The sequence below is a fragment of the Primulina huaijiensis genome, chromosome 1, assembly GCF_012295235.1.
Source record: "Primulina huaijiensis isolate GDHJ02 chromosome 1, ASM1229523v2, whole genome shotgun sequence".
Taxonomy (NCBI): Eukaryota; Viridiplantae; Streptophyta; class Magnoliopsida; order Lamiales; family Gesneriaceae; genus Primulina; species Primulina huaijiensis.
Window position 1 is genome coordinate 19,688,043 of NC_133306.1, and position 25,482 is coordinate 19,713,524.

Genomic DNA, 25,482 nt, shown 5'->3' on the forward strand with positions numbered 1-25,482 from the left:
AAAACACGTAATGAAGACAATCATTATGATCATCATCACAAGGGGGAGTGTTGAAAAATAATATTTAAAATGTGTGTATTGAATATTTGAATGTTGAATATTTGAATGTTGAAAATTAGGTAAAATTAGGTGTTGAATATTGAAATTTGTGTGTGATGATGAAGGTAATGATGTAATTTATTTTTGGATTATTTGTAAAAATTTTCTATAAATAAATCTCTCATTTGTGAAGAAAATCACAATTGAGTTGAGAGAAAAATATTATAAAGTGTGTAGTGTGATAATTTTGAGAGTTTGAGATTTTTACTTTTTACCGTAAATTTTTACTTTATCACAACACTCTTCATATTATTTCGATTATTCCATTCCAATATTGCAAATTCTCAATATGATATTGATAATTACATTTTAAAAATTTTGAGACTATATCGGTTCAGGCAAGTTTCAATTATTTTTTATTTCTCAAAATACAAATAGATAAAACATTTCACTAATTAAATTTAATTTAGAGGAACTTTTTAATGCATGTTTCGATTCAGCTAGTTAATTCAATTAGTTCAAGTATTTTAATTCAATCTTGGCTATAATATTATAGCTCATTTCTTCTTAGTTTTTATAGAAAACAAATTTGTATGCAAAGTGTTTTACTTAAAAAAAATTTATTTACGTTAATTTCAATGCATAACGTAATACTTCAATTAGTTAAATTTATGTATAGCATGGTTGCATATAGATGGTCTTTCTTTCTTCTTTTGCCTTGGAATATGTCAACCAGTACAAGTCAAAAAGAAAATAATTTTTTATTTATTGTGTTCTATCTAAAACAATTATCAACAGTTTGAAAGTATTTATTAAAAGTATTAACATATATTGTAGTAAATGTTAGAAACAGTTGTTAGGCAAACACATGAGAACTAAAATGTCATTGCTATCACAACTCTTTGATCTAACCTTCTCTGTACTGTACTGTACTGTACTGTACTGTATCCTAACAGAGAGTTGACTATTGTTTGCTTACAGTGCATAGAGGATATCTTCATTTACAGGATGATCTTCATCTTCTGCACTCATCCAAGGTTGTTTATGACCCTGGCCAACACAAAGTTGAAAAAAAAATTATAAGTCAAGTGGGCCCATACAAGATGTAGAAACAAGGATAACTTCACCATCCAATCGTGTAGAAAAAACACTCTCAAGTAAACCTTTCCAGGAGTAAAACAGAGGTGTGAAATAATGGGCTTCTTTCAGGTGTCACATACAGTACATCCAACCACATAGGACCTAGTTGACTTAACGATTAGGATCACCCCTCATTTAGTTCTCAATAATTATCGTTCTTCTCTACTCATGGCTTAGTTATTGTTAAAGTGCGCAGAACATTGAGTCTAAGAACTTAGTCTATATAATCGAACCACCTGAAATCAATGAAGTACAAAAAGATTTTATATACAAGTCAATGAAGCTAACTAAAGAAACTTAAAAGCATGAGTAAAAACATGAAACATAAAACGTATTTTGCTATAACTAATGCTAACTATTAACACATTCCCTCAAGGTCAATTGACAACAAGCTTGGAAAGCAAAATTTTTTTATGTTGCTTGCTCAAACTTCTCATAAATAAATCTGCAAGTTGCTGATTAGTAGGGATATATGTTGTCCGAATGGTTCCATCTTTAACTATCTCCGAATCAAATGGCAACCGATCTCTATATGTTTCATTCTTCTTCTGATAAATTGGATTCTCTGTGATTGAATAGCTATGTTATTATCGCAATACAAGGTTGCTGGAGCAGTATCTGTTAAAAGACCCAAAATCCAAATGATTTCACAAAGTGGTAGTTGCCATAGATGGTACTCGGCCTTTGCAAAGGGCCTGGAAACAGTGTTCTGCTTCTTGGTCCACAAAGACATTAATGATTCCCAAGTTTAATCAATAACTTGTAAGAAACTTCCTCGTCATGGGCAAGTTACCCAATCCGAATCACAATAAGCCAAAATGCATAAAGGACTTCGCATTGGTAAAAGAATTCCCAAACCTGGAGTATTCTTAAGATATCTCACCATCCGAACTGCGGCATCCATGTGTATTTTTTGGGAGAGTGTATAAACTAGATTAAAGTCTGAACCACATAACAAATGTATGACCTCGTGATGGTAAGATAGATTAATCTCCCAATCAACTTTATAATATATCTGAATCACTCAAGAGCGTATCTTCTTTGTATTTACATTGAACATAACTCATAGTGTCTAATTCTTGGCTTGTTTACTTTTGTTTTGTTACATTACTGTGTCAAACAGTTGTGGCCACAACTTTAATCTTCGCTATAAGTTCAAGAGCACACTTCCCCCAATATTTAAGTGGAAGAGAAGAATGAAAACACAAGGATCTGGCTATATCAAGGATATGTTTACTCTTTTTTCAACTAGCCCATTTTGTTTGGTGTGTAAAGACAAGAACTTTGATGAATGACACCAAGGGATGAAGAACAGGCTGCACTCGCATTATTTGTTCAAACGACCTTAATCATTTGTTAGAATTGTTTTGGACCATAGCAAAAAAAAATTTCAGAATTCCAAACACATCCAGTTTTGAATGCACATACACCTAAGTTCCTTTTAAAAAAAACGTATTTTCCCCCATTATAATTGGGTGTGCTGATTGAACCCCAAATGATCATATCGATTAATTGAAATGGACATGATAATTTAAATAAATTGAACTTGAGAAAACTTATACAAGTTTGCTCGATTGAGGACAAATACTGTAGTGAGACAAAGAAATTTTATTCAACATAAAAGGTGGAAAAAACATTCTCGAAAGTGACAAATGACACAACCTTTTATGCCAAACATCATCAATAATAAATGTACAAATAACTACATTATAATAGGAACTATAGAAGAAGAATGGATTACAGGACTCGACTTTGACTTTCTGAAAGGATTAAGGTTCTAAAATTCGTTAGGCGCTAATCGGGTGCTAGACCAGCGCTTAGAGCCTAGACCACCTAGGCGGGGACTAGGTGTCGCTAGGCGGATTCCACGGTATCAAGAGTCTTATAATGGTTTTAATAATAAATTTCAGCTCAAATTTTGTTAAAATCCAATTGATACCTAGTTCATTCCTCCTAATTCTTTTGCTTAAGGCGGGTCGGGATAATAGGCAATGCAAGATAAATCAAAAAACAGAAAAAATTACATTTAGAGTCTGATTCGATTTTCTTATGTGCAGGTAAGCAGACAAAGAAGATGAAAATAGTGTGTTAAGACAAGCACAAGCCAACAAATCATGGTTTTAATTGAACTTTCAATCTCAAAAAAATTCCCAAAAAAACTCTAAAAGCCTAGGACCGCCTAGACCCGCCTAGGCGCCCTTGCAGCCTAGGCTGGCCGCCTAGCTCCTTTTAAGTGCGGTCAAGCAGTGCCTAGCGCCTAGACGGCCGCCTAGCACGAATTTTAAAACACTGGAAATGAATTTTTTTTAATATAAAATGAAATTATATTAAAATAGGAAAAAAATTACAGGGAGGGGGTAAGATATCTGCAAAAGCATAATACAAGAAAGACTACACAGTCGTCAATAACATAAAAAATTTCAATCCCTAACTAGATATGAGACAGAGAAATGATTAAACTTTACAAGTTTTACTAGCAACCCTAAATCTTAGCTTTTCTTAACCTCGTCTATAGACTCTGCTACATTGTTGAAGATTCTTCTGTTCCGCTCCAACCAGATTGACCAAAAAAGGCAATGAACTACCACATTCCAAAAGTCTGACATTTCCATCTGTTAGGTAATTTCGGGTCCAAAAGAAACATATCATGCGCCGCTCTTGGAAATATCCACTTCATAGCCAGTTCCTGTAATACTCTGTACCAAATTCCACTAATAATGCAAAAGTATGTGATCTTGATTCTCCTCTTTGTTCAAGCGAAGTGTAAACCAGTTCAGACATAATGCACAGTTAGGCCATCTTCTTTGCAAAGAATCGCAAGTTGGCAATTTTCCCAAAACAACAGTCCACGAGAAAACTTGAACCTCATATGGGATAGGTTTTTTCCAGATATTAAAAAAAAAGTAAAATTAGGAAAATTACTGACCGAAAAAAGATTCATAAAAAGATCTGACAGAAAAAAACCCTGAAAAATCCCCCAACCCAACTCCAAATGAACAGTATTTAAAACCCCTAACAAAGTACTCAACTCATCAATTTCAACCTCATTCAAAACGCTTCTGTAGGGTAGATCCCAAGCATAGGTGGAATTAACGGAAGGTCCACCTCACTGATAAAACTTTTAATAGGTTTGTTATGACTCAAGGAGCTCTGGAAAAGAGATGGAAAAAGATATTTGAACAACGAAACCCCCCAGCAAGTATCTTCCCAAAAACAAACGATATTCCTCCTTTGATCACTGTCCTAACTAAAAGATCAAGAGCTGGATAAGATCGAGAGATAAATTTCCAAGGATTTCAAAAAATCCTACTCCTTGCCCCCCATGTCCCAACCATTATATTGCAATCCATAAATGCTATTATTAACTATTTTCCACAAAGGTTCCTTCTCCACATAACATCTCCACCAATATTTCCCTAAAAGCATCTTATTCCTCAAGTAACTTTGTCTCACGCTATCTTTTATCTCCTGCATATCGATCTTTTGTTGTGAATTTTAGACCATATACAAGTTCCATCAAGCATCACTAAAGCTCCAAAACCCAAACTGAAGGCAAAATGCAATGCTGAAGCAGAATTCAATTCTTGGCCAATGGGATTTGCGAATGATATGGCTTCAGAGATTGTTGACTGAATTGAAATTAGAAGGTCATCAAACAATGGAACTAAAGTGTGACAATCAAGTTGCCATAAGTGTTGTCAATAATCCAGTTCAACATGATCGTACCAAACATGTTGAGGTAAATCGTCATTTCATAAGTGAAAAATTAAGAAGGGAATCTTGAAACTCAACTACGTTCCTAGTCATTCACAAGTAGTAGATATCTAACAAAGGCCCTATTTCGAGTTACATTTGAAGGCTTGGTGTCCAAGTTGGCATGATCGACAAATACCACACAACTTGAGGGGAAGCGTTGAATATCCGAAATTAGATTAGGATAGGCATTTAAATTGTTAGATGAACATTCATTTACTGTTTTTATGTTATAAAACATCCATCTATTGTTTTATGTTTTAAACTATGGATAGATTAGATTAGATTACGTTATTATTTTTTGATTTAGTATGTACAAGTATAGGTTGTATTTCTCGGTTAATGGCATGAATAAGAATTCATCTTCTTCAGCATATAATTTTTCGTATATCAAACTACAACATTCATTTGCTTAGTCATCTCTTTATTCATCCTTTTATTAACAACCTTGTTTTGTGGCTTATGTAACAGGTACCCGGAGGATAACCAATAAGTCGATAACATTTATCTGTTGTATGTCCATTCCTATTACGATGTTCACACTTCAATGGCTCATTTCTTTGTCCGGCACTCTTACAGGACTTAAACATCAGGATTTGATGCCCAAACCCTTAAAAATATTTCTTATCGCGCACACATGAAGACTGTGAAGATGAATAAGAATACGTTCATGACGTTGAGATCAATATTCACAATTCATGACATCAATTTCTTATTTCTTAGAGCACTGGTGCACTTGTGCAGGTCACCGCCAGGAGAAATTGTTACAGTACCATAGAACTTGAGATAAGATGAGTTACACTGGTTACCTTTCCATGTCGTATAATTTGAGGAGAACTCCCAGTCATGTCCACTACAGTCGATGGATCAGCTATCCTCATACCAGCATCGACAACAAAATCAAGGCCCTGGATTATATAACTCAGAAGTTACCATAAAGAGCACAGTCACGGCATTTATTTAATTCAGCCACTACTATAATTTTCAATGATATGGAATGAAATGAAGTTCCACTCTATTGTGTTAAATTGTGTAACTTCGTTTCTTTCTGTTTCTTATAAATTTTATTTGGTGTTTTTAAGAAAATTAATTCTGCATATCTTATTGGTCAAACAGATGAACGGAAAAAATACATGCAGTCACAGAGCCTTGGTAATTCCAGTTCGTATCAGAAGTGCAAGAACAGTAAAACTTCCATAATGAAGAAGAGACCACGACAAATGAAAAAGCGAACATTCCTATAGAAATGCCTTTAGAAGTACTAGCCAATTAATGTGAAAGCAGCAGTACCTCTGGTCCATATACGTCTGCTATCACAACAGGATCTAATATCCACTCGTTGTCCTTTGGCGATTTGACACTAAAAAGTAAGAAGTATGGTGTATGAATGTTCCAGAAAACATATGTAGAGATAGGATATCAATGCTGAAAGTCCTTATTAACAACTTAATATATCAGATTCAATACCACGGTCATCCAGAAACAAACAATATTTAAAAAACAATGAACTTGTGGCTTGTACCATATATGCCAAACAATTAGGAGTCAATATGATGTCTAGCCTACCTCGTGGATATCAAAGGTTCATCAATCTTCTCCAGTATAGCCTGACACACAGGATCATCAGGTATACGAACTCCAACGTTTTTTCTAGATGCATACTTGGATTGAGCCCCGTGTCTTATACATTGTTTTGGCAATTCTTTGCTTGCAGTTAAAATGAAAGTATACTGTACCACAAAGAAAACTTGGTTGTTGTTGCAGACTTGATGTAAGAAAGAGAAAGAGACCATTAGAACGAACAATATGGACCATTGAAAAAGTAAATAAAAGGATATATGTTTCACTAGCAACTTAGGTAACAGTCATGAACGAACAGCAACAAGAAAACCACAAAGACATATATACTAATTTTTTTCCTGGATAAATCAAACAAAAAGGTAATAAAGTTTCTTTTAAGTTTTAACTGGATGAAGATCCAAGCACTCAAAATAATGCAACATGCTCGTGCTCAGATATAAACCTACAGAGGAAACTATACAATAACTAGTTGCACTTACTGGGCCTGGAAGACAATGTTTAACTGCTCGAAAAATGTTTGTAAGACCCTGGCCATTGCCCTGAGGAAATCCTGTGGTATATGTATCTATGTCTCTAAAAGAGCGGCATAAAATACTAAGAGGCTGCAAAAGGGAATAAAATAACGATAATAATCAAAAGTGAAATCAATTCAAATGCAAGGAAAGCAACTTTATAATTGGATAGCAATGGGGAAAAAAATCAGGTATTTCATTCAGTAACTGTCAAAATATGTGGAAAAAGCTATCTGCTGTATTGAATATTCAAACTTATAAAACAAGAGTACAAACACAAAGCCTATTTATACTAAGGAAGTCAACACTAAAGAAAAGTGTGGGAAAGGGAAAAACATATTTCCAAAAGCTAGTACTCAACACTCCCCCTCAAGCCTTGTGTAGATTTCAAACACCAAGCTTGGAAATGAGATACGCATGCTGGTTCTTGTTCAAGCCTTTGGTAAAAACATCTGCCAACTGCTGGTTCGGTGGATCATAGCTAGTTGAAATAACTCTGTTCTTGATCTTATCACGAACCAAGTGACAATCGATCTCTATGTGTTTTGTTCATTCATGATACATGGGATTTGCAGCTATATGCATTGCTGCCTTATTGTCACAGTGCAATACTACTGGGGTTGGTATGTTTGCTCCCATGTCTTTGTAAATACCAAGAATCCAAACAATCTCACAGATAGTGTTTGCCATGGCTCTATACTCAGCTTCTGCTGATGACCTTGAGATCGTGCTCTGTTTCTTTGTCCGCCATGATATCAAGGAGTTTCCGACTTTGATGCAGTAGCCAGTGAGAGATCGCCTGGTCATCGGACAACTAGCCCAATCCGAATCACAATACGCTTAGATCTTTACATCGTTTGCTGCTGGAAACATAATACCAAGGCCTGGAGACCCCTTAAGATATCTCACTACTCAAATGGCAACATCCATATGAGATTTCTTTGGAGCATGCATAAATTGACTCAGATTTTGCACCGCATAACATATATCTGGTCGTGTAATGGTTAGATATATCAATCTTCCAACCAAACGCTTATATGAGCTCGCATCTTCCATAAAGCATCTTTACATGTGGCAGATTTTCTATTACATCCTATTGCATCAAATTCATGGCTGGTAAGTTTAAGGTTCTGCTCTATCGGAATATCACAAAGCTTGGCTCCTGCTATTCCAAAATCTGCTATAAGTTCCAATGCATACTTCATTTGGCATAAGTAAATTCCCTCTGCTGACCTAGCCACTTCAATCCCAAGGAAGTACTTCAATAAACCAAGATCCTTCAACTGAATATTCGAATGCAAAAATGCCTTTAAAGAATTAATATCTTCATCGTTATTTCCCGTGATTACAATATCATCTACATACACAATTAACAAGGTAACATAAGCTCCATGGCGCCTAACAAACAACGAATGGTCATGCTCAGATTGAGTGTAACCAGCAACAACCATTATACTAGCAAACTTGTTGTTCCATTGTCCAGAGGCTTGTTTAAGCCCATATAGAGACTTGCGGAGTTTACACACCTTATTCTCCCCCTCGACGCAATATCCCTGCGGAAGAGACAAATATATTTCCTCATCCAAATCCCCTTGAAGAAAGGCATTGGTAACATCCATTTGGTACAATGGCCAACCATGAGCTGCAGCCAGGCTTAACATGCAGCGAATGGTAACAATTTTGGCGGTGGGTGAGAAAGTATCATGGAAATCAATACCGGGTTGTTGCGTATATCCTTTAGCAACTAACCGGGCTTTAAATCTATCTACCGAGCCATCAGAATGATGCTTCACCTTAAAAACCCATCGACAACCAATCGAGACAGCCCCCTTAGGGATATTAACCACATCCCAAGTATGGTTGGATTCAAGCGCTGCACTTTCCAAAGCCATTGCATCTTTCCATCTAGAATCAGCTATTGCCTCATGATAGTGTTGTGGTTCCTTAAGTGGGATGGAGCAGCGAGAAGAACGCCGAGGAATATGATCATGGCATTAAGAGCTAGTTGAGAATGAATGGAGGAGGTATCAAAAACTTCGTCAACGAAAGACGAATGAATAGGAAAAGTTGGTGGGCTAGAACAAGTATTGGTAAAAGGAAAGGTGTCTTCATGAAAAACCACGTCTCTAGAGACAAACAATTTTTTGGTATGGAGATTTAAAACCTTGTATCTTTTTTGTGTAGTGGAATATCCCAGGAATACACAAGGAGTGGCTCGGGGAGAGAATTTATGTCCCAGTGGCAACGAAGCAACGTAGTACAAACAACCAAAAGCACGCAAATGAGCATATGAGGGTGGAGAATCCATGAGTAATTCATAAGGAGTTTTATTGTGCAAAATGGAACTAGAAGATCTATTAATAAGGTATGTGGCAGTCAACACACAGTCTCCCCAATAATGAAGAGGAACAGAAGACTGAAAACGTAATGCACGAGCAATATCAAGAATATGCCTATGTTTGTGTTCCACAATCCCATTTTGTTACGGGGTATAAGGACAAGAACTTTGATGAATAATTCCAAGGGAGGAAAACAAATCTTGACACTCGGTTTTGAAGAAATCCAAAGCATTATCTGTCCTAATAATCTTGACCTTGCTAGAAAATTGAGTTTGAACAAGAGCAAAGAAAGCCTTTAGAATGCGAAGCACATCTAATTTAGAATGCGTAAGATACACCCATGTGCCACGAGTAAAATCATCTACTATGGTCATAAAATATCTCTCCCCATCCAAAGTTGGGGTATTGAATGGTCCCCAAATATCCATATGAAGCAAATGAAAAGAGCGTAAAGTTTTAGTGTCACTATGCAAAGGAAACTTCAATCTCGCCTGCTTAGACTGCGGACAAACAGGGCAATGTAAGAGAGACAAATTATTTGGCAACAAGATAGTAAACGCATACTTGATTCAGATATATGGCCTAGGCGCTTGTGGCACAAAGGTGCATCTACAGTAGCACAAGTGGGATTCTCTTTTTGTAACAGTAAAGTATTACATTGAGGAAAAGAAGAACATAAGCTATTTATTGGCTGACACAGGGTCTCCATGGAATGAGGTGCTTCAAGATAAGGGAGTCCATTTTTTTCTTTACCAATCCCCACAATCTTCCCACTTTTGAGGTCTTGAAAGAGGCAAAAATGAAGGTAGAATGTGACAAAGCAATTATGGGATTTGGTGAATTTAGACATGGACAATAGATTGAATTGAAAATCTGGAATGTGGAGAACATTGTGAAGACTGATTGAGGAAGATAATGCCACTGAACCTAGCTGACTAATGAGGGTAGTACTACCATTAGGCAACTTCATTGAACTATTGGAATTCCACATGGACTTAGGATTTTCCAGCAAGCTTAAATTTCCAAACATGTGTTCATTAGCATCAGCATCAACAATCCAATTAGAAGGTGGCTTGGAAACATGAAATGTATGCAAATTACCTGTCATATTCACCACAGGTTCAGCACTTGTTTGAAGGCTGCTATTGCCCAAAAGCTTCAGGATTTCTGCATACTGGGCAGAAGTAAACACAGGAGCAGTACTAGGACTTGTGTTGGGAACAGGACCAGAAGCGTGCAAGGGTGGAGGTTCAACATTGTCAACCAAATGCACATCAGCAACATTCTTATTTCCTCTACCATAACCTCGCCCGAAGCGTTTATTACCACCACCTCTCCTCTGTCCTCGAAAGAGACGATGCCATGGAGGATAACCAACCACCTTATAGCAATTCTCTTTTGAATGTCCAGTCCAATTACAATACTCACACTTCATAATATACTTTCGTTGATCATCTGGCCTATTCTGATTTGAATAAAACACCGTTGGTGGATGCTCAATACCAGACGATGAACGATGAGATTCCTCTTGAGAAACAATTGAAAACGCTTGCCCCACTGTAGGTAAAGGCGACATCATCAGAATCTGACTTCGTATAGTAGCATAACTTTCGTTTAACCCCATAAAAATTTGGAGCAATCGATGTTGTTGATCATGCTCGACAAATTTTTTAGTTGCAGTACACTCACAGGAGGGCAAAATCACTAAGGAGGCAAACTCATCCCAAAGTTGTTTAAGCTTGCAATAATATGTAGAAATAGTGCTTTGTCCTTGGGTCAATCTTCCGATATCCTGATGCAAGGCAAAAATGCGAGAACAATTGACCTTATCAAATTGTTCTTTCAGATATGACCAGACAACCGAAGATTCGGTTGCATAAACAATTCCACCGAAAATTTCTCTAGAAATAGTATTCAATATCCACGACAAGACAAGAGCATTGCATCTCTCCCATTGCAATGTTGTTGCACTACCAGCTTCAGGTCTCTTACAAGTACCATCGATAAATCCAATTTTATTCTTAGCTTGTAAAGCGATCAACATAGCTCTGCTCCAAATGCCATAATCTTCAGTTCTTACTAACTGATTACTAACAAGGTTCATACTTGGAGTATCTGAAGGATGGATGAACATGGGATCATCGAAATTAGGTCCATTCGCCATGATTGAGCTTCAATTTTGTTGAGAATCTGGAATCGAAGCTACGAGCTAAGAAATTCACGAAAATAAAATTGATCGGTGTAGTGTGAAAAAAAAATCACAATTCAGCAGATCGAGAGCTCGGATCGTAGTCTTCGTACTCTGATACCATGTCAAAATATGTGGGAAAAAGCTATCTGCTGTATTGAAGATTCAAACTTATAAAACAAGAGTACGAACACAAAGCCTATTTATACTAAGGAAGTCAACGATAAAGAAAAACGTGGGAAAGGGAAAAACGTATTTCCAAAATCTAGTACTCAACGGTAACTTGTGTGAGCAAAGGTGATGCCAAGCTTAAGATCCAGAAAGTAAACAGCAGCTTGCCTTAGTAGGCTGTATATCCTTTATTCTGAACAAATAGAATAAAAATCTTAGTCCCCAAAATAATTAACGAAAAGGTTTAGTCGCGAGTGTGACAGGTCAACATCACATACCTCCGCAGTCGTTCAATGGCTGAATTGTTTCTCAGATCACAAACTAGAGCATACCTTAGAACAAAAACAGAGAAAATAACATCAATCATTTGACAAGATCCCTTCAATCCAAACAGAAAAGTCAAAATGGTGAAACAACTGAGTTAAAAATACATAAAATTCCAAAAGAAGTAAACTCCACTACATTAGTATTAAAGATGCATATCTGCCAATTTTAGCTTGCCTTTGATGAAGGACGTGGTGTCAAACGATTTAAGTAGACAAAATATTGAAACAATATCCGACAAGCATGAAACAGCTATAAAGTTATCGGATTCCAAATACATGTCTGAGTGCAGACTCATCAGCATACAGATACAGATGAGCTTTTACTTCAATAAAACAACAAAAAAAGATGTTGAAACAGTATACACGGTGTCAGTAGGTATAACTCCAACAGCTCCCTCCTTCAAAAGCTCGATCATCGGGTCTAGTTTCCATGAGTCCGACCCAGCAGGATCAACTTTAACATAAAGTAGCTCGTCCTCCTGAAAGGAATCAATAATAAAAAAAAAAGTTTTCCCTCACACATAAATACCCCGCTGTGACGGATAAGACGATGGACCTTAGCAAAGCGAGGAGTGGAGTATTTGAGTCGTTTGGGGCTCCTTTTCAGTACTGCAGATGTAATGAATCGGCGGGTGATTTTCTGAGGGGGTTGGTAGGATAAATTCTGAGAGCGTCGGAATGAAAACGTTAGTACGGCGGAGCCGCCGCAACATCTGACATCAACCGCCATTCTTCAATATTCTGGTTGGACACAAATCCGGTGGCCCAATTATTTGTTTTGCATAGGCCAACCATTTGCAATTGTCCTCTTGCTATATTTTCGTGATATCGTTTATACAGAATGTTTTTTTTTTTTATTATTTTCTAGATCCCCTATAATTAACGGTGTAATGCATAATTTTAAAATTAATAAAATCTTATAATACACTTTTATGAAAATCATCTTATATGTCCTATTCGTTTATCACGAAAATTTGTGAGTGTATGAGATACGAAATCGCGTCAAATGTAAAATCCGACACCAAACGATGTGAGCTCCGAATAAGTCGTTAGTTTTAACTATCTCGATAAAAGGTTAGTGTTACGGAAACACTGAATAACTGTAGCAATCATTTTCTAAATTTAAAATACAACAATAATATATGGAAATCTAATAATATAATATTCAAATATACACAATATGTATTATTCAAATTTTCCTAGTTTCAATGTACTAGAGGAGGTTATGATTTCTAGTGTTCATCTGGTTAACCCTTCATATCCTAGAATTTTCAAAATTTAGAACTTTTGAGGTAAAAGATCGCGTTTTGGGCAGTGACTGAAAGGCTAAAACCCAGTAGGGCTAGGGTCTCACGGTTTTAGAATGTGTTAGAATAATTAAATTCCTAAATTGCAAATGGGTCGTGCAAAATTCTTATTATTTCGATGATTCCATTCCAATATTGAAAATTCGCAATATATTATTGATTATTACATTTTAAAATTTTGGTAAGCGATATAGGCTCAGACAATTTTCATTAATAAATTATTTTTCTCAAAACAACGAATAGATAAAAATTAAACTAATTAAATCTAATTTAGGTTAACTTTTTTAATGTATGTAGGGGTGTCAAAATGCAACACGACCAGTCAACCATACACGACCCAACACGAAAAAAATCAGGTTCGGGTTGGGTGGGTTCGAGTTAGTGCTGGGTTATACGGGTTTCGGGTTGGGACGGGTTGGGTGTCAGGTTGACCCGAAAATTTTTTTTTTGTTGAAAATATTACCTATATTTTTATATATTGTATGTTTGAACAAAATTTATTATATATTTATATGTTAAATTTTCATCATTTAATATTTACTTTGTATATTTTTTATTTTTTTAACAATTGTTTATTTGATTTAGTAAATATACTTTTAATTTTCTACAATTAAACCTTCAAATTTAAATCGAAAATTTTGTTATTATGTGTTTAAATTAAAATATTGTTATAATTTTTTATTTTTTAGAATTTTTTTCATTAATTTTATTTAAAAAAAATAAAAAAAAATAAATTTCGGGTTAGGCGGGTTAGACGGATTGATTCGGGTTAGACGGGTTCGTGTTTGGGTTGCTTCGGGTTCGGGTTGAAAAAAAATCACGGGTTGACCCGAAACCCAACCCACCCGACCCAATTGACACCCCTAAATGCATGTTTCCATTCAGCAATTTAATTCAATTAGTTCAAGGAAAATTAAATTTTTTGGTCTATCAAAATTTTTTATTTTGAGTTTTGGTCAGCAAAATTTTCAAAGTTAGGTTTTGATGCATGAACTTTGATTTTTATTTTTATTTACTTTCAGTCCTATTTTTCCTGATCGCTGATGTGAGATCGAAAAATATTAATGTGGTATCAAAAAAAAAATCCTTACATTACACCTAAAAATATTGACGTGGTATCGAATCTTTTACTTCAATTATTATAATTCAAATAGCTTTACATATATTGTCGGTGTTTCAATTATATAACTTTATGTATGGAATGGTTACATCAAAATGGTCCAATTTTATGAGCTATTTCATATATGAGTATCCCACGCACACATCGTATTTTCGTTCCTTAAGAGCATACGAGGAAAAATATCCGAAGATTGCATGTCTGCTTTCTGATTTTGCCTTAGATGCAATGTAAAGTAAAAAAAATCACAATTAGGTTGCATTTCAATATATTGAATTGTACCACCACAATTCTCTGGGGCTTACAAGAAAATGGCTTCTCTTTCACAATTAGTCGTTTCTCTCTCTTTTCTTGATTTTCCTCGTCTTCGTCTACAAATGCCGATGCAACGAAGCTTCAAAACCAGGAAAAAAAACTGCCACCATCTCCGAGAAAGCTTCCATTAATTGGCAACTTCCACCAGATCGGTGCACTCCCCCATCGCTCTCTCCAGTCTTTGTCCAGGCGCTACGGTCCCCTCATGCTGCTTCATTTCGGCAAAGTTCCAGTGCTTGTCGCCTCCTCAGCCGATGCAGCTCGCGAGATTATGAAAAACCAAGACTTGATCTTTTCAAACAGGCCCAAATCTATCATACATGATAAGCTATTTTACGGGTCCAAGGACGTGGCGTTTGCTCCTTATGGCGAGTACTGGAGGCAGATCAGAAGCCTATGCGTGCTTCATCTTCTTAGTACCAAAAGGGTTCAGTCCTTTCGTCGTGTGAGGGAAGAGGAGACGTCGGTTATGATCGAGAACATTAAGCGACTGGGGCGTTCGTCCCGTGTCATAAACCTGAGTAATTTGTTGGTATCCCTTACCAATGGAATTGTTTGTAGGGTTGCCTTGGGGAGGGAGTTTGAGAAGAAAGGAGAAGGGGATAAGCTAAAAAAGTCATTGAAGGAGTTTGGGCAGTTATTGGGAAGATTTTGTATTGGTGATTACATTCCTTGCCTTTCTTGGATTGATCACGTAAATGGTGTGCACGCCAAGTTGGATAAAGTGGCAAAAGAGAGAGACGAATTCCTGGAGAGGTTGGTGAAAGAGCACAGGGATCAAGAATTAAATGAAAAAGGAGTCGTTGGGGAGTTGAATTTTTTGGATATATTGCTTGAATTTCAGAAGGAATACAAAGAGACTAGTCATATCGAAGACAATTCCATCAAAGCCATTATTTTGGTAAGAAATCTTTTTTTTTTTTTTTTTTTTTTTTTGAGTTGAGAAATCTTAATTTTTATCTAAGCATAAAGTTTATTTAATTTTTTTATGCAGTGAAATAGAATTATTAAAAATGGAGAGTTTACTAACATATCTAGATGATGAAACTAATGCAAGAATTTAAATAATATTTACAACTTAATAACATGATAACTAAATGTAGAAAATGAATAGAATGTCACTTCCAGCTATTGAGTTTTAAAGTACGCGTCGACACATTTGAATATATTTTAAATATTTGACAGTCTTCTAAGCAACAAACTATACTATGGATGCTAAAGACGTCTCATTCAAGTCATATTCATCTCTTCTATCAAATCTCCCTATCACACTAATTAGGAACAAACCGTTTCCTCATCACCATTTTCATCTCATCCCACGTTACTATAGGGTCCTCTCCACATCTTCTCCTATTCAACACTAATTTTTCCCACCAGATAGTTTCATAGTCGGTAAACTCGCTAAAAGCTTGTTTTACCTTCATAGCTTCCGAGTAATCTCGTACCTCAAAAATACATTTCATTCTCTCATCTCAATCAAAATAATCCTTTGGATTAGCTTTCCCATGGAAAAATGGAACTGTCATCTTAACACCACTCACTTTATGCCCTTCCCGGCTTATATATCCACTATTCTCATCGTGTCGCCTATCATCATCAAGATTCCAGTGCGACACTCTATTTCCCTCGACTCTTTTTGCTCTTTTATCATCATCAGCTTGCCTATACTTCTTACATAAAGGCTTCAAAAAACTGATCATTGATAATCATCTTGAAGAACAATCGACAAACACCACAAAGTTATGAAACTTTGATAAATTTGATTTGAGAAAAACACTAAAGTATATACAAAAGTCAAAGATTTTTTGGAGAGAAAAGATCTCAAATTGTGATAAAACCCAACAATAAGTTGTTATAATTTTGTGTATACATGCTTATATAAATAAAAGATAACAATCTTGATGTTTCCTAATGAAATTGGACTCTAATATAGGAAATATAATATTTTTACGGGTCGTAGCAGATAAAAAGATATGATCTAATGCAATTTGATGTTAGGCGAGAAGGTGAGAGGACCACCTTCATTAATGATTAGAAAATTGCACATGGACTTTGTCAATTAAAGACAGCTTCAAATTTGGCAGAAGAGGAAATTGTTTCCTTTTGTTTATACGGGCAAATTTCATCTATAAATACGTGCATAATTCGTGTTGTAAAATGCATCCCAAAACAAACAAAGCAATTACAAAGCTTCGTAAATAAGAGAAGAAAAAAAGAGTTTTTTCTCTTTTGTGAGTTAGAGAAAATATTTTTTCGATTATACTCGGGTTGGGAGTGTAAGATATTTACTGTATTGTTGTATACACTTGTTGTAATATTTCTCCAGTTATAAAAGATCTGCAGTAGCTCCGTGGACGTAGCCTATCTTGAGTGAACCACGTAAATCTTTGTGTCCTTGTTGATTATTTTATTCCGTAATTTTTTTAGTTACTATATTATCATCTTGATCGGCATCGCTTCGGAGGTGTAATTCCCCAACAACTGGTATCAGAGCCTTGTTGTAAAATTTCTTAGAATTCTGAGTATGCTCTGTGGTTGCAGCTCTGACTGATCTTCCACATCAGAAAAGATTTTTTTAGATTTTTTGCTAAGGCTAGAAAAGCGATGGCCGGAGATGATGGATCGGGACCGAGAATCAACAAATTCGACGGAACAGATTTTTCGTTCTGGCGGTTACAGATAAGAGATTATCTGTACAGTAAGAAGCTGCATCAACCTCTATCAGGAAAGAAACCGGAAAAGATGGAGGATGATGATTGGGAGCTCCTTGACCGACAGGTTTTAGGTGTCATACGATTGACCCNATAATTTCTAATAAATATTTAGAAATTATTTTTGCATGTTTTTTATAATGTCAAATATTATGGATAAGTGTTTGATGTGTACATGCAAATTTAATATTATGTTTGTATTTATTTTTGAAATCTAAAATGCAAATAATATTGAAAAATAATTGGCACATCAATATTCACATTATGTTCATATTAAATTATATTAAGTTGTTTATAATTTGAAATGAACATATCAAGTAAGATGTGAATATAATNGCCAGACAATTGGGAACCGATGCGGGCAGCGGTTAGCAACTCTGTTNCTCACTTTATCACTACTCTGATAAAAGAGAAAAAATGATGAGGAGCCCACATTTTCACGTAAATGTGATCCTCACTTTATCACTACTCTGATTGAAGAGAAAAACTGACGGGGAGCGTATTTGTTCATATTAAGTAAAAAATATGAATATAAAGTTATTTAATAAAAATTTTGGCTTATAAATATTCACATAAATGNTCAAAAGCAACTTTGAAAAGAATTTAAAGTGCTGGAGCTGTGGTGAANTATTATATAAAGTATTAAAGTAAGGCCAAAATTTTTGTCTAGTGATCCGTATAATTTTAAATAATTAAGTTTAGCCACAACACCCTTAATTATGAGAAATTGTACATTAAGTCAGATTTGGATCACATTAAGGGCATTTATTAAGTATAAAAAAAATAAATAAATAAAATTGTCCAGTGATCCGTATAATTTTAAATAATTAAGGTTTAGCCACAGCACCCTTAATTATGAGAAATTATACATTTATAAGTCGGTTAAGGATCACATAAAGGACATTTATAAAATCAAAATTTATGTCTAGTGAATCGTTTAATTTTAAATAATTAATTAATTATGCAAAATTATATATTAAGTGGGCTGAAGATCACATGAAAGACATTTATTAAGAGCATTAATATTTAAAAATTTGTGATTTAATGTCTTAGTGATTCGTATAATTTTAATTTATTAAAGAATATCTATAGCATCTTTAATTGAATTAAAATTATACATTAAATTTTAATCACATTTAGTTATAAGAGACATAAATTACATAAAATTATTCATCATTTTTTATAATACTTTGAGATGAATAATTATGAAGAATAAATATTTTATGCATAAAGAATTTAATATCCTAATGATTCGTAAGATTTTAATTAATTGAAGAGTAGCCACATCATCTTTGATTGAATTAAAATTATACATAAATTATGAGGATCACATTTGGTTATAAGGGATATAAATTGTAATTAATTATATTTGAACATTGAAATTTATCCCGCAAGATATTNAGGGACCATCTCCTATTACATCCCTTGGAGGGTCGAGATACTATGTCACATTCATTGACGATTCGAGTAGAAAAATTTGGGTTTATTTTCTGAAAAATAAATCTGATGTTTACTAGACCTTTAAAAGGTGGAAAGCCATGGTGGAAAATGAGACCAACTTGAAGGTGAAGTGCTTACGGTCTGACAATGGTGGAGAATATGAAGATGATGAGTTCAAGAAATATTGTGCACAGAACGGGATCAAGATGGAGAAAACCATTCCTGGTACACCTCAACAGAATGGTGTAGCTGAAAGGATGAACAGGACCTTGAATGAACGCGCAAGGAGCATGAGATTGCATTCTGGATTGCCAAAATCATTCTGGGCTGATGCTGTTAACACTGCAGCATATCTGATCAACAGAGGACCTTCGGTACCACTGGACTACAAAATACCCGAAGAGGTTTGGAGCGGCAAAGAAGTAAACCTTTCTTTCTTGAAAGTGTTTGGATGTCTATCCTATGTTCATATTGATTCAGCAAGCAGAACAAAACTTGATCCGAAATCAAAGAAGTGCTTCTTTATTGGTTATGGAGATAATGAGTTTGGTTATCGTTTCTGGGATGACCAAAATCGGAAGATCATTCGGAGCAGGGATGTAATCTTTAATGAGAAACTTCTGTACAAGGACAAGTCAGACATTGGAGCTGGAGATGAATGTCCTGAAGTCGAGAAGACTGATGAAGTGCCATTGACAAACATTCCTGTGAATGAATCGAAAACCAGTAACCAGGAAGATGAAGAAGAAACTGCACAAGATGATGACCCACAAACTCCGGTGATTGAACTCAGGAGATCTTTGAGAACCATTAGACCACCTGATAGATACTCCCCTGCACTTCACTATATTTTGCTGACAGACAAAGGTGAACCGGAGACTTATGAAGAGGCAATGCAAAATGATGATTCAACCAAGTGGGAGTTGGCCATGGAAGATGAGATGGATTCACTGTCATCCAATCAGACGTGGGAGTTGACAGAACTTCCGCAAGGCAAAAAGGCGTTACATAACAAGTGGGTGTACCGGTTAAAAGAAGAGCATGATGGTAGCAAGCGGTACAAGGCAAGACTTGTTGTAAAAGGCTTCCAACAACGGGAAGGAATTGATTACACCGAGATTTTCTCTCCGGTGGTTAAATTAACCACTATCAGGACTGTACTTGGACTAGTGGCGAAGGAAGACTTACATTTGGAGCAGTTGGATGTAAAGACTGCGTTTCTTCACGGTGACCTAGATGAAGAAATTTATATGAAGCAGCCACAGGGCTTTGAAGTACGGGGAAAAGAGAGAATGGTGTGCAAACTTCAGAAGAGCTTGTACGGTCTCAAACAAGCTCCAAGACAGTGGTACAAGAAGTTTGATGGATTCATGAGTGAAAATGGATTCCTAAGGTGTCAAGCTGATCACTGCTGTTATGTGAAAAAGTTTGACGGTTCTTATATCATACTACTGCTATATGTAGATGATATGCTGATAGCTGGAGCTTGTCTGGAAGAAATTGATAAACTCAAGAAAGATTTATCAAAGGAATTTGCCATGAAGGATTTGGGTGCTGCAAAGCAAATCCTTGGAATGAGGATCTTCAGAGACCGGGTGAATGGATTCTTGAAGTTATCTCAAGAAGAGTACGTGAAAAAGGTGGTTAGCAGATTTAATAAGGACGAAGCTAAATCTGTGAGTACTCCTTTTGCTAGTCATTTCAAACTAACCAAAGCACAATCACCATCGACGGAGCAGGAGCAGGCTTATATGAATAAGATTCCTTATGCTTCTGCTGTCGGAAGCCTCATGTATGCAATGGTGTGCACAAGACCAGACATAGCACATGCAGTGGGAGTTGTGAGCAGGTTTATGAGTAATCCAGGAAAGCAACACTGGGAAGCAGTTAAGTGGATTCTCATGTATTTGAAAGGTACTGCTAGTTGTTCTTTATGCTTCATGAGGTCAAAATTGGGCTTACAGGGTTTTGTCGATGCCGATATGGGTGGTGACCTGGATGGCAGGAAAAGTACTACTGGATATGTGTTCACATTAGGTGGTACAGTTATAAGCTGGGTGTCTAAGCTGCAAAAGATTGTTGCGTTTTCAACTACTGAGGCTGAGTATGTTGCAGTTACAGAAGCTAGCAAGGAGATGATATGGTTGAAATCCTTTCTGGAGGAATTGGGTCAAAATCTTGAAGATAGCACATTACACTGTAACAGTCAGAGTGCTATTCATTTAGCAAAAAATCATGTTTATCATGCTAGGACAAAGCATATACAGTTTAGGTACCATTTCATCATATCAGTGCTGGAAGATGGAGTTTTGATGCTGGAGAAGATTCCTGGAAGTAAAAATCCAGCCGATAGGCTCACGAAGACGGTAACCATGGACAAACTGAAGTTGTGTTCAACTTCAGTCAGACTGCAAGTATGAAAAGGAAGATATGAGCTGCTGCACTGATGATGTGAAGACATGATCGAAATCAAGTCTTCAAGTGGGAGAAATGTTAGGTGAGAAGATGAGAGGGCCACCTTCATTAATGATTAGAAAATTGCACATGGACTTTGTTAATTAAAGACAACGTCAAATTTGGCAGAAGAGGAAATTGGTTCCTTTTGTTCATACGGGCAAATTTCATCTATAAATACGTGCATAATTCGTGTTGTAAAATGCATCCCAAAACAAACAAAGCAATTACAAAGCTTCGTAAATAATAGAAGAAAAAGAGAGTTTTTTCTCTTGCGTGAGTTAGAGAAAATATTTTCTCGGTTATACTCGGGTTGGAAGTGTGAGATATTTAGTGTATTGTTGTATACATTTGTTGTAATATTTCTCCAGTTATAAAAGATCTGCAGTAGCTCCGTGGACGTAGCCTATCTTGGGTAACCACGTAAATCTTTGTGTCCTTGTTGATTATTTTATTCCGCAATTTTTTTGGGTACTATATTATCATCTTGATCGGCATCGCTTCGGGGGTGTAATTCTCCAACAGGCCGAGCATCCGGAACTCCAATTTCTGATCGAGGTTGTCATGGACTTGGGCCGGAAGCCATTGGCCAGGTTNTTTTATTCTTATTTATGGTAGGATGTATTTGCTGCTGGAACCGATTCAACATATACTGTTATAGAGTGGGCAATGATAGAGCTTCTACGACATCCCCAAAGCATGGCAAAACTACAAGATGAAGTCAGAGCCATATGTGCAACGAAAGAAGACATCAGAGCCATATGTGCAACGAAAGAAGAGATTACAGAAAGTGACTTAGAAAAAATGCAGTATCTAAAGTTAGTTTGCAAAGAGAGTCTAAGACTGCATGCTCCAATTCCATTACTAGTAACTCGAGAGTCGACCAAAGACACCAAAATAATGGGGTATGACATTGCATTTGACATGCAAGTTATCGTCAATTCTTGGGCGATAGGACGAGAACCGTCGTCGTGGGAACAACCCGAAGAATTTCGTCCAGAGAAGTTCTTGGACAGCAATGCCGACTACAAAGGGCTAGATTTCAAGTTGATACCGTTTGGTGCTGGTCGAAGAGGGTGTCCTGGAATTACATTTGCCACGGCGGTCTATGAACTTGCGTTGGCGAAATTGGTGCATAACTTTGACATAGTGTTACCATATGGAGAAAGTGGGGAGAATTTAGACATGAGTGAAGTCAATGGAATCGCAGTGCGTAGAAAATTTCCTTTAATGATAATAGCCACTCCACCAACTTCATAGTTCTTCTACCTCAACGCTTTGTGGTAAGTATTTGATTTCCGTGCATTTTGAATTATAAATGACCAAAATTGTGAGATTGCACTTTCACTGCACAAAACCTCCAATTTGGATCTGTGAACATTTGTCTGTGACAATATGGTTCTACGAAAATCTAATGGACTTTGCAAAATCCTCGTGAAGTCCCACGATCAAACGATTGTTTAGATCCAAAAGGCATATAATTCTTTATTTTGGGTAACAATTTCCCCTTTGTTTGTTTGAATTATTACATCAGTCGTCGGACAGTGATATAAGGAGAAATTATATTTTTTGGTTTTATATATATTTTTTTTATCTATATAATTATTGGTTTATTCACGATTTTAGTTATCAACACTTCGATAAAAAAAATAAAATTGAAAATAAATATAAATTAATGGACTAAGATTTAAAATTGACCATCATGGAATAGAAAATATTTAAGTTATATGACAGCAAGTATATTTTTCCCATATTCCATCTTTTCATACAAATTGTGTGGTTTGTGATTTTTTTTTAATCTCTTCCACGTGAAGGCTAAAATCGAACTTATCAATATTCGTTCTTGTGACATTCGTCTATTTATCGTTCTTAGGTTCTCAAGGACAAGTTCATGAGTTTAAGTTTCGTTGCGTCGTTGTACAACCGTCATTTGGTTCCTACCTCGTTTATAGATAATTAGTCAAAATACACCGATTTGGAAACTACCTTTGAGTTCTTTGGTTTGTTTCCATTTCAATATTGGGTTTCCACCGGAATTGTCCGGGTTCATATCATTAGTTTTGTCACATCTCGAGATCGAGGTTAGTCGACGCCGACGTTGTTTTACAACCACACAATTGAAAACAACAAGCCTCGTAGTACAATATAAACCAAAAACCAGTTTATTACTCCTAATCAATCATAAAATTATTTTTACAATATAGATTATTAAAAATATAAAAATATTGTGGAAGTGTTTTACAACTTAATTAAACGTAAACTTAAATTGAACGTCTTTGTGCGTCCATCACCACCGCCAAAACTGATCTGACTCTTCTTCCTCGATCTCTTCTTCGGACTTATCTAGGGAGGGTAGAGTAAGGGATGAGTGATATGGTCGCCACTCATCAAATGAGGGTCGTTCGAGCACATACATAACAAATACACGTCATTTTCGAAAATCACATATCATATCATGCATAATATGATTCTCATAACATGTCATCATCATAAGCATAAGCATAATTTTGGCCAAGATACTGAGATTCCTCTACTTTTCATGGTTTATTGATATCAATCCCTAATTTTTATTCCTCTAAGGGGGCGATAACGTATAACGATTACAATCCCACTGTGTAAGGGTCATACTTATCATGTTTTGGGAGTCCCACCCATATCTAGTTGAATCCTCACAGTGCCAAAACATATAACGTACGATAATCATATCAAGAATGGGTAGAAATAGAATAACGGTGCTCGACCGAAACTTTAAAAAATGAAATAATTTATTCACAACATATTTTAAAATAACCCCACTTACCTTAAGATTGTTTGGAAATTCGAAACCACAGAAAAATCTTGCAAACGACACTTCCAAAATGCAGAAGCACTTCAACCAAAAAATTAGTTGTCTTGCAAAATTATTTGCAATGTATTGTACCGTTGGATCGGGCTTAAACTTGAACATTATGTTTATAAGTCAAATAAATTATGAACGTTGGAGATCTTGTTTGGAAGTCATTTTGACCTGTTTGTGGACAAAAAACCATAGGTATGTCGTTCTCGCCTAAAATCTGAGCAGTTTTCTTTCGAAGACTATATACAGAAAACTAACAATTGGATTTAGCTGAATTTTGGATATGATTTTCAAAACATATGATAGTATATTGTGAAAAGTGGAGATCGGATTTGGACAGAATTTTGATCTTAATGCAACACTCAAACATGGACAGAATTTCGCTTTGCAAAATCATCGAAAATATTGCAGAACTTGTGAGAGGATTTTCAAAATTTAGAGTGTGAAGGTGTGATTTTTGAGAATGAGGTGGTGGTTTTTATAGGAGTACGGCGAAAATCTTACCATAATTTGTTGATAATCCTTCCATAATTTCGAGATGATTCTTTCATAAATTTCGAGATACTCCTTCCATAAATTACGAGATGATTCTTACATAATTTTGAGATGCTTCATTTTTGAGAAAAACTGCTTTGTATGTAATATTTTATTCCAAATTGATGGATATCTCAACATTAATTTTTGAAATTAATACATGTCTTGCACTGGATTTTGAATTTCGTGTATTTATTGGCTTTGAATTTCTAATACTATGTATTATTTAATATTTTCAAATTTATTATTTTTTACAATAATATCATAATTTGAAAATCTATTCTTATAAATGTCTATTTAAATATATAATTATATGTCCAAAAATTTGGGTTCTCACATCCCCCACTCTTATTGGAAGTTTCGTTCTCGAAACTTGATTCTGCTTGACCTTCGAAAAGGTATGGATATTGCTTGCGCATTTTCTCTTCAAACTCCCTAGTAGTTTTTCGTTCTGTGTGGTTTGACCATTGCACCTTGACATAGAGAATGGTACGTCGTCTCAGTACTTGGTCCTTTGCGTCCACAATCTTATCCATGTTACCTTTGATCATGAGAGGTTCAATTTCTACAACATGGTTTGGGTTCATGATGTATTTCCTTAGCTGGTCACGTGAAATACATTGTGAATCCTTGATATATCTTGTGGCAATGCTAATCTGTAAGCCAATGTGTCCACTCTCTCCAGGATTTTGAATTGTCCTACGTGCAGATGATTTAGC

The 25,482-nt window shown here is 35.7% G+C and overlaps 1 protein-coding gene and 1 pseudogene across 3 annotated transcripts; one reads left to right on the forward strand and one right to left on the reverse strand.

The window, feature by feature from the left end:
* Positions 1–655: 655 nt before the first annotated feature.
* LOC140982749 (uncharacterized) lies at positions 656–12,832 on the reverse strand. Of its 3 annotated transcripts, none has more exons than XM_073449428.1 (9): positions 12,606–12,832; positions 12,413–12,528; positions 12,002–12,055; positions 11,892–11,916; positions 6,993–7,115; positions 6,499–6,662; positions 6,223–6,292; positions 5,742–5,840; positions 656–1,089 (listed from the first exon to the last, which is right to left on the reverse strand). In XM_073449428.1, exons 1-9 carry the CDS (start codon positions 12,777–12,779, stop codon positions 1,015–1,017), a joined length of 900 nt encoding a protein of 299 aa, XP_073305529.1. In that variant the 5' UTR covers positions 12,780–12,832; the 3' UTR covers positions 656–1,014. The 3 variants fall into 3 exon arrangements, with proteins under 3 accessions (XP_073305529.1, XP_073305548.1, XP_073305538.1); XM_073449447.1 differs by lacking the exon at positions 656–1,089 and adding an exon at positions 1,155–1,415; XM_073449437.1 differs by lacking the exon at positions 656–1,089 and adding an exon at positions 3,551–3,875.
* Positions 12,833–14,696: 1,864 nt separating this feature from the next.
* LOC140972253 (cytochrome P450 736A117-like) lies at positions 14,697–22,924 on the forward strand (annotated as a pseudogene).
* The last annotated feature ends 2,558 nt before the right edge of the window (positions 22,925–25,482 follow it).

Excerpts from the sequence above, each read along its gene's own strand:
- LOC140982749 (XM_073449428.1), bottom strand. The coding sequence starts at position 12,779 with ATGGCGGTTGATGTCAGATGTTGCGGCGGCTCCGCCGTACTAACGTTT. Across the intron at positions 11,917-12,001 it reads GCCATTGAACGACTGCGGAG|AATAAAGGATATACAGCCTA; the intron begins GTATGTGATGTT and ends CTATTTGTTCAG. Across the intron at positions 1,090-5,741 it reads AAATTATACGACATGGAAAG|GGTCATAAACAACCTTGGAT; the intron begins GTAACCAGTGTA and ends TGTGTTGGCCAG.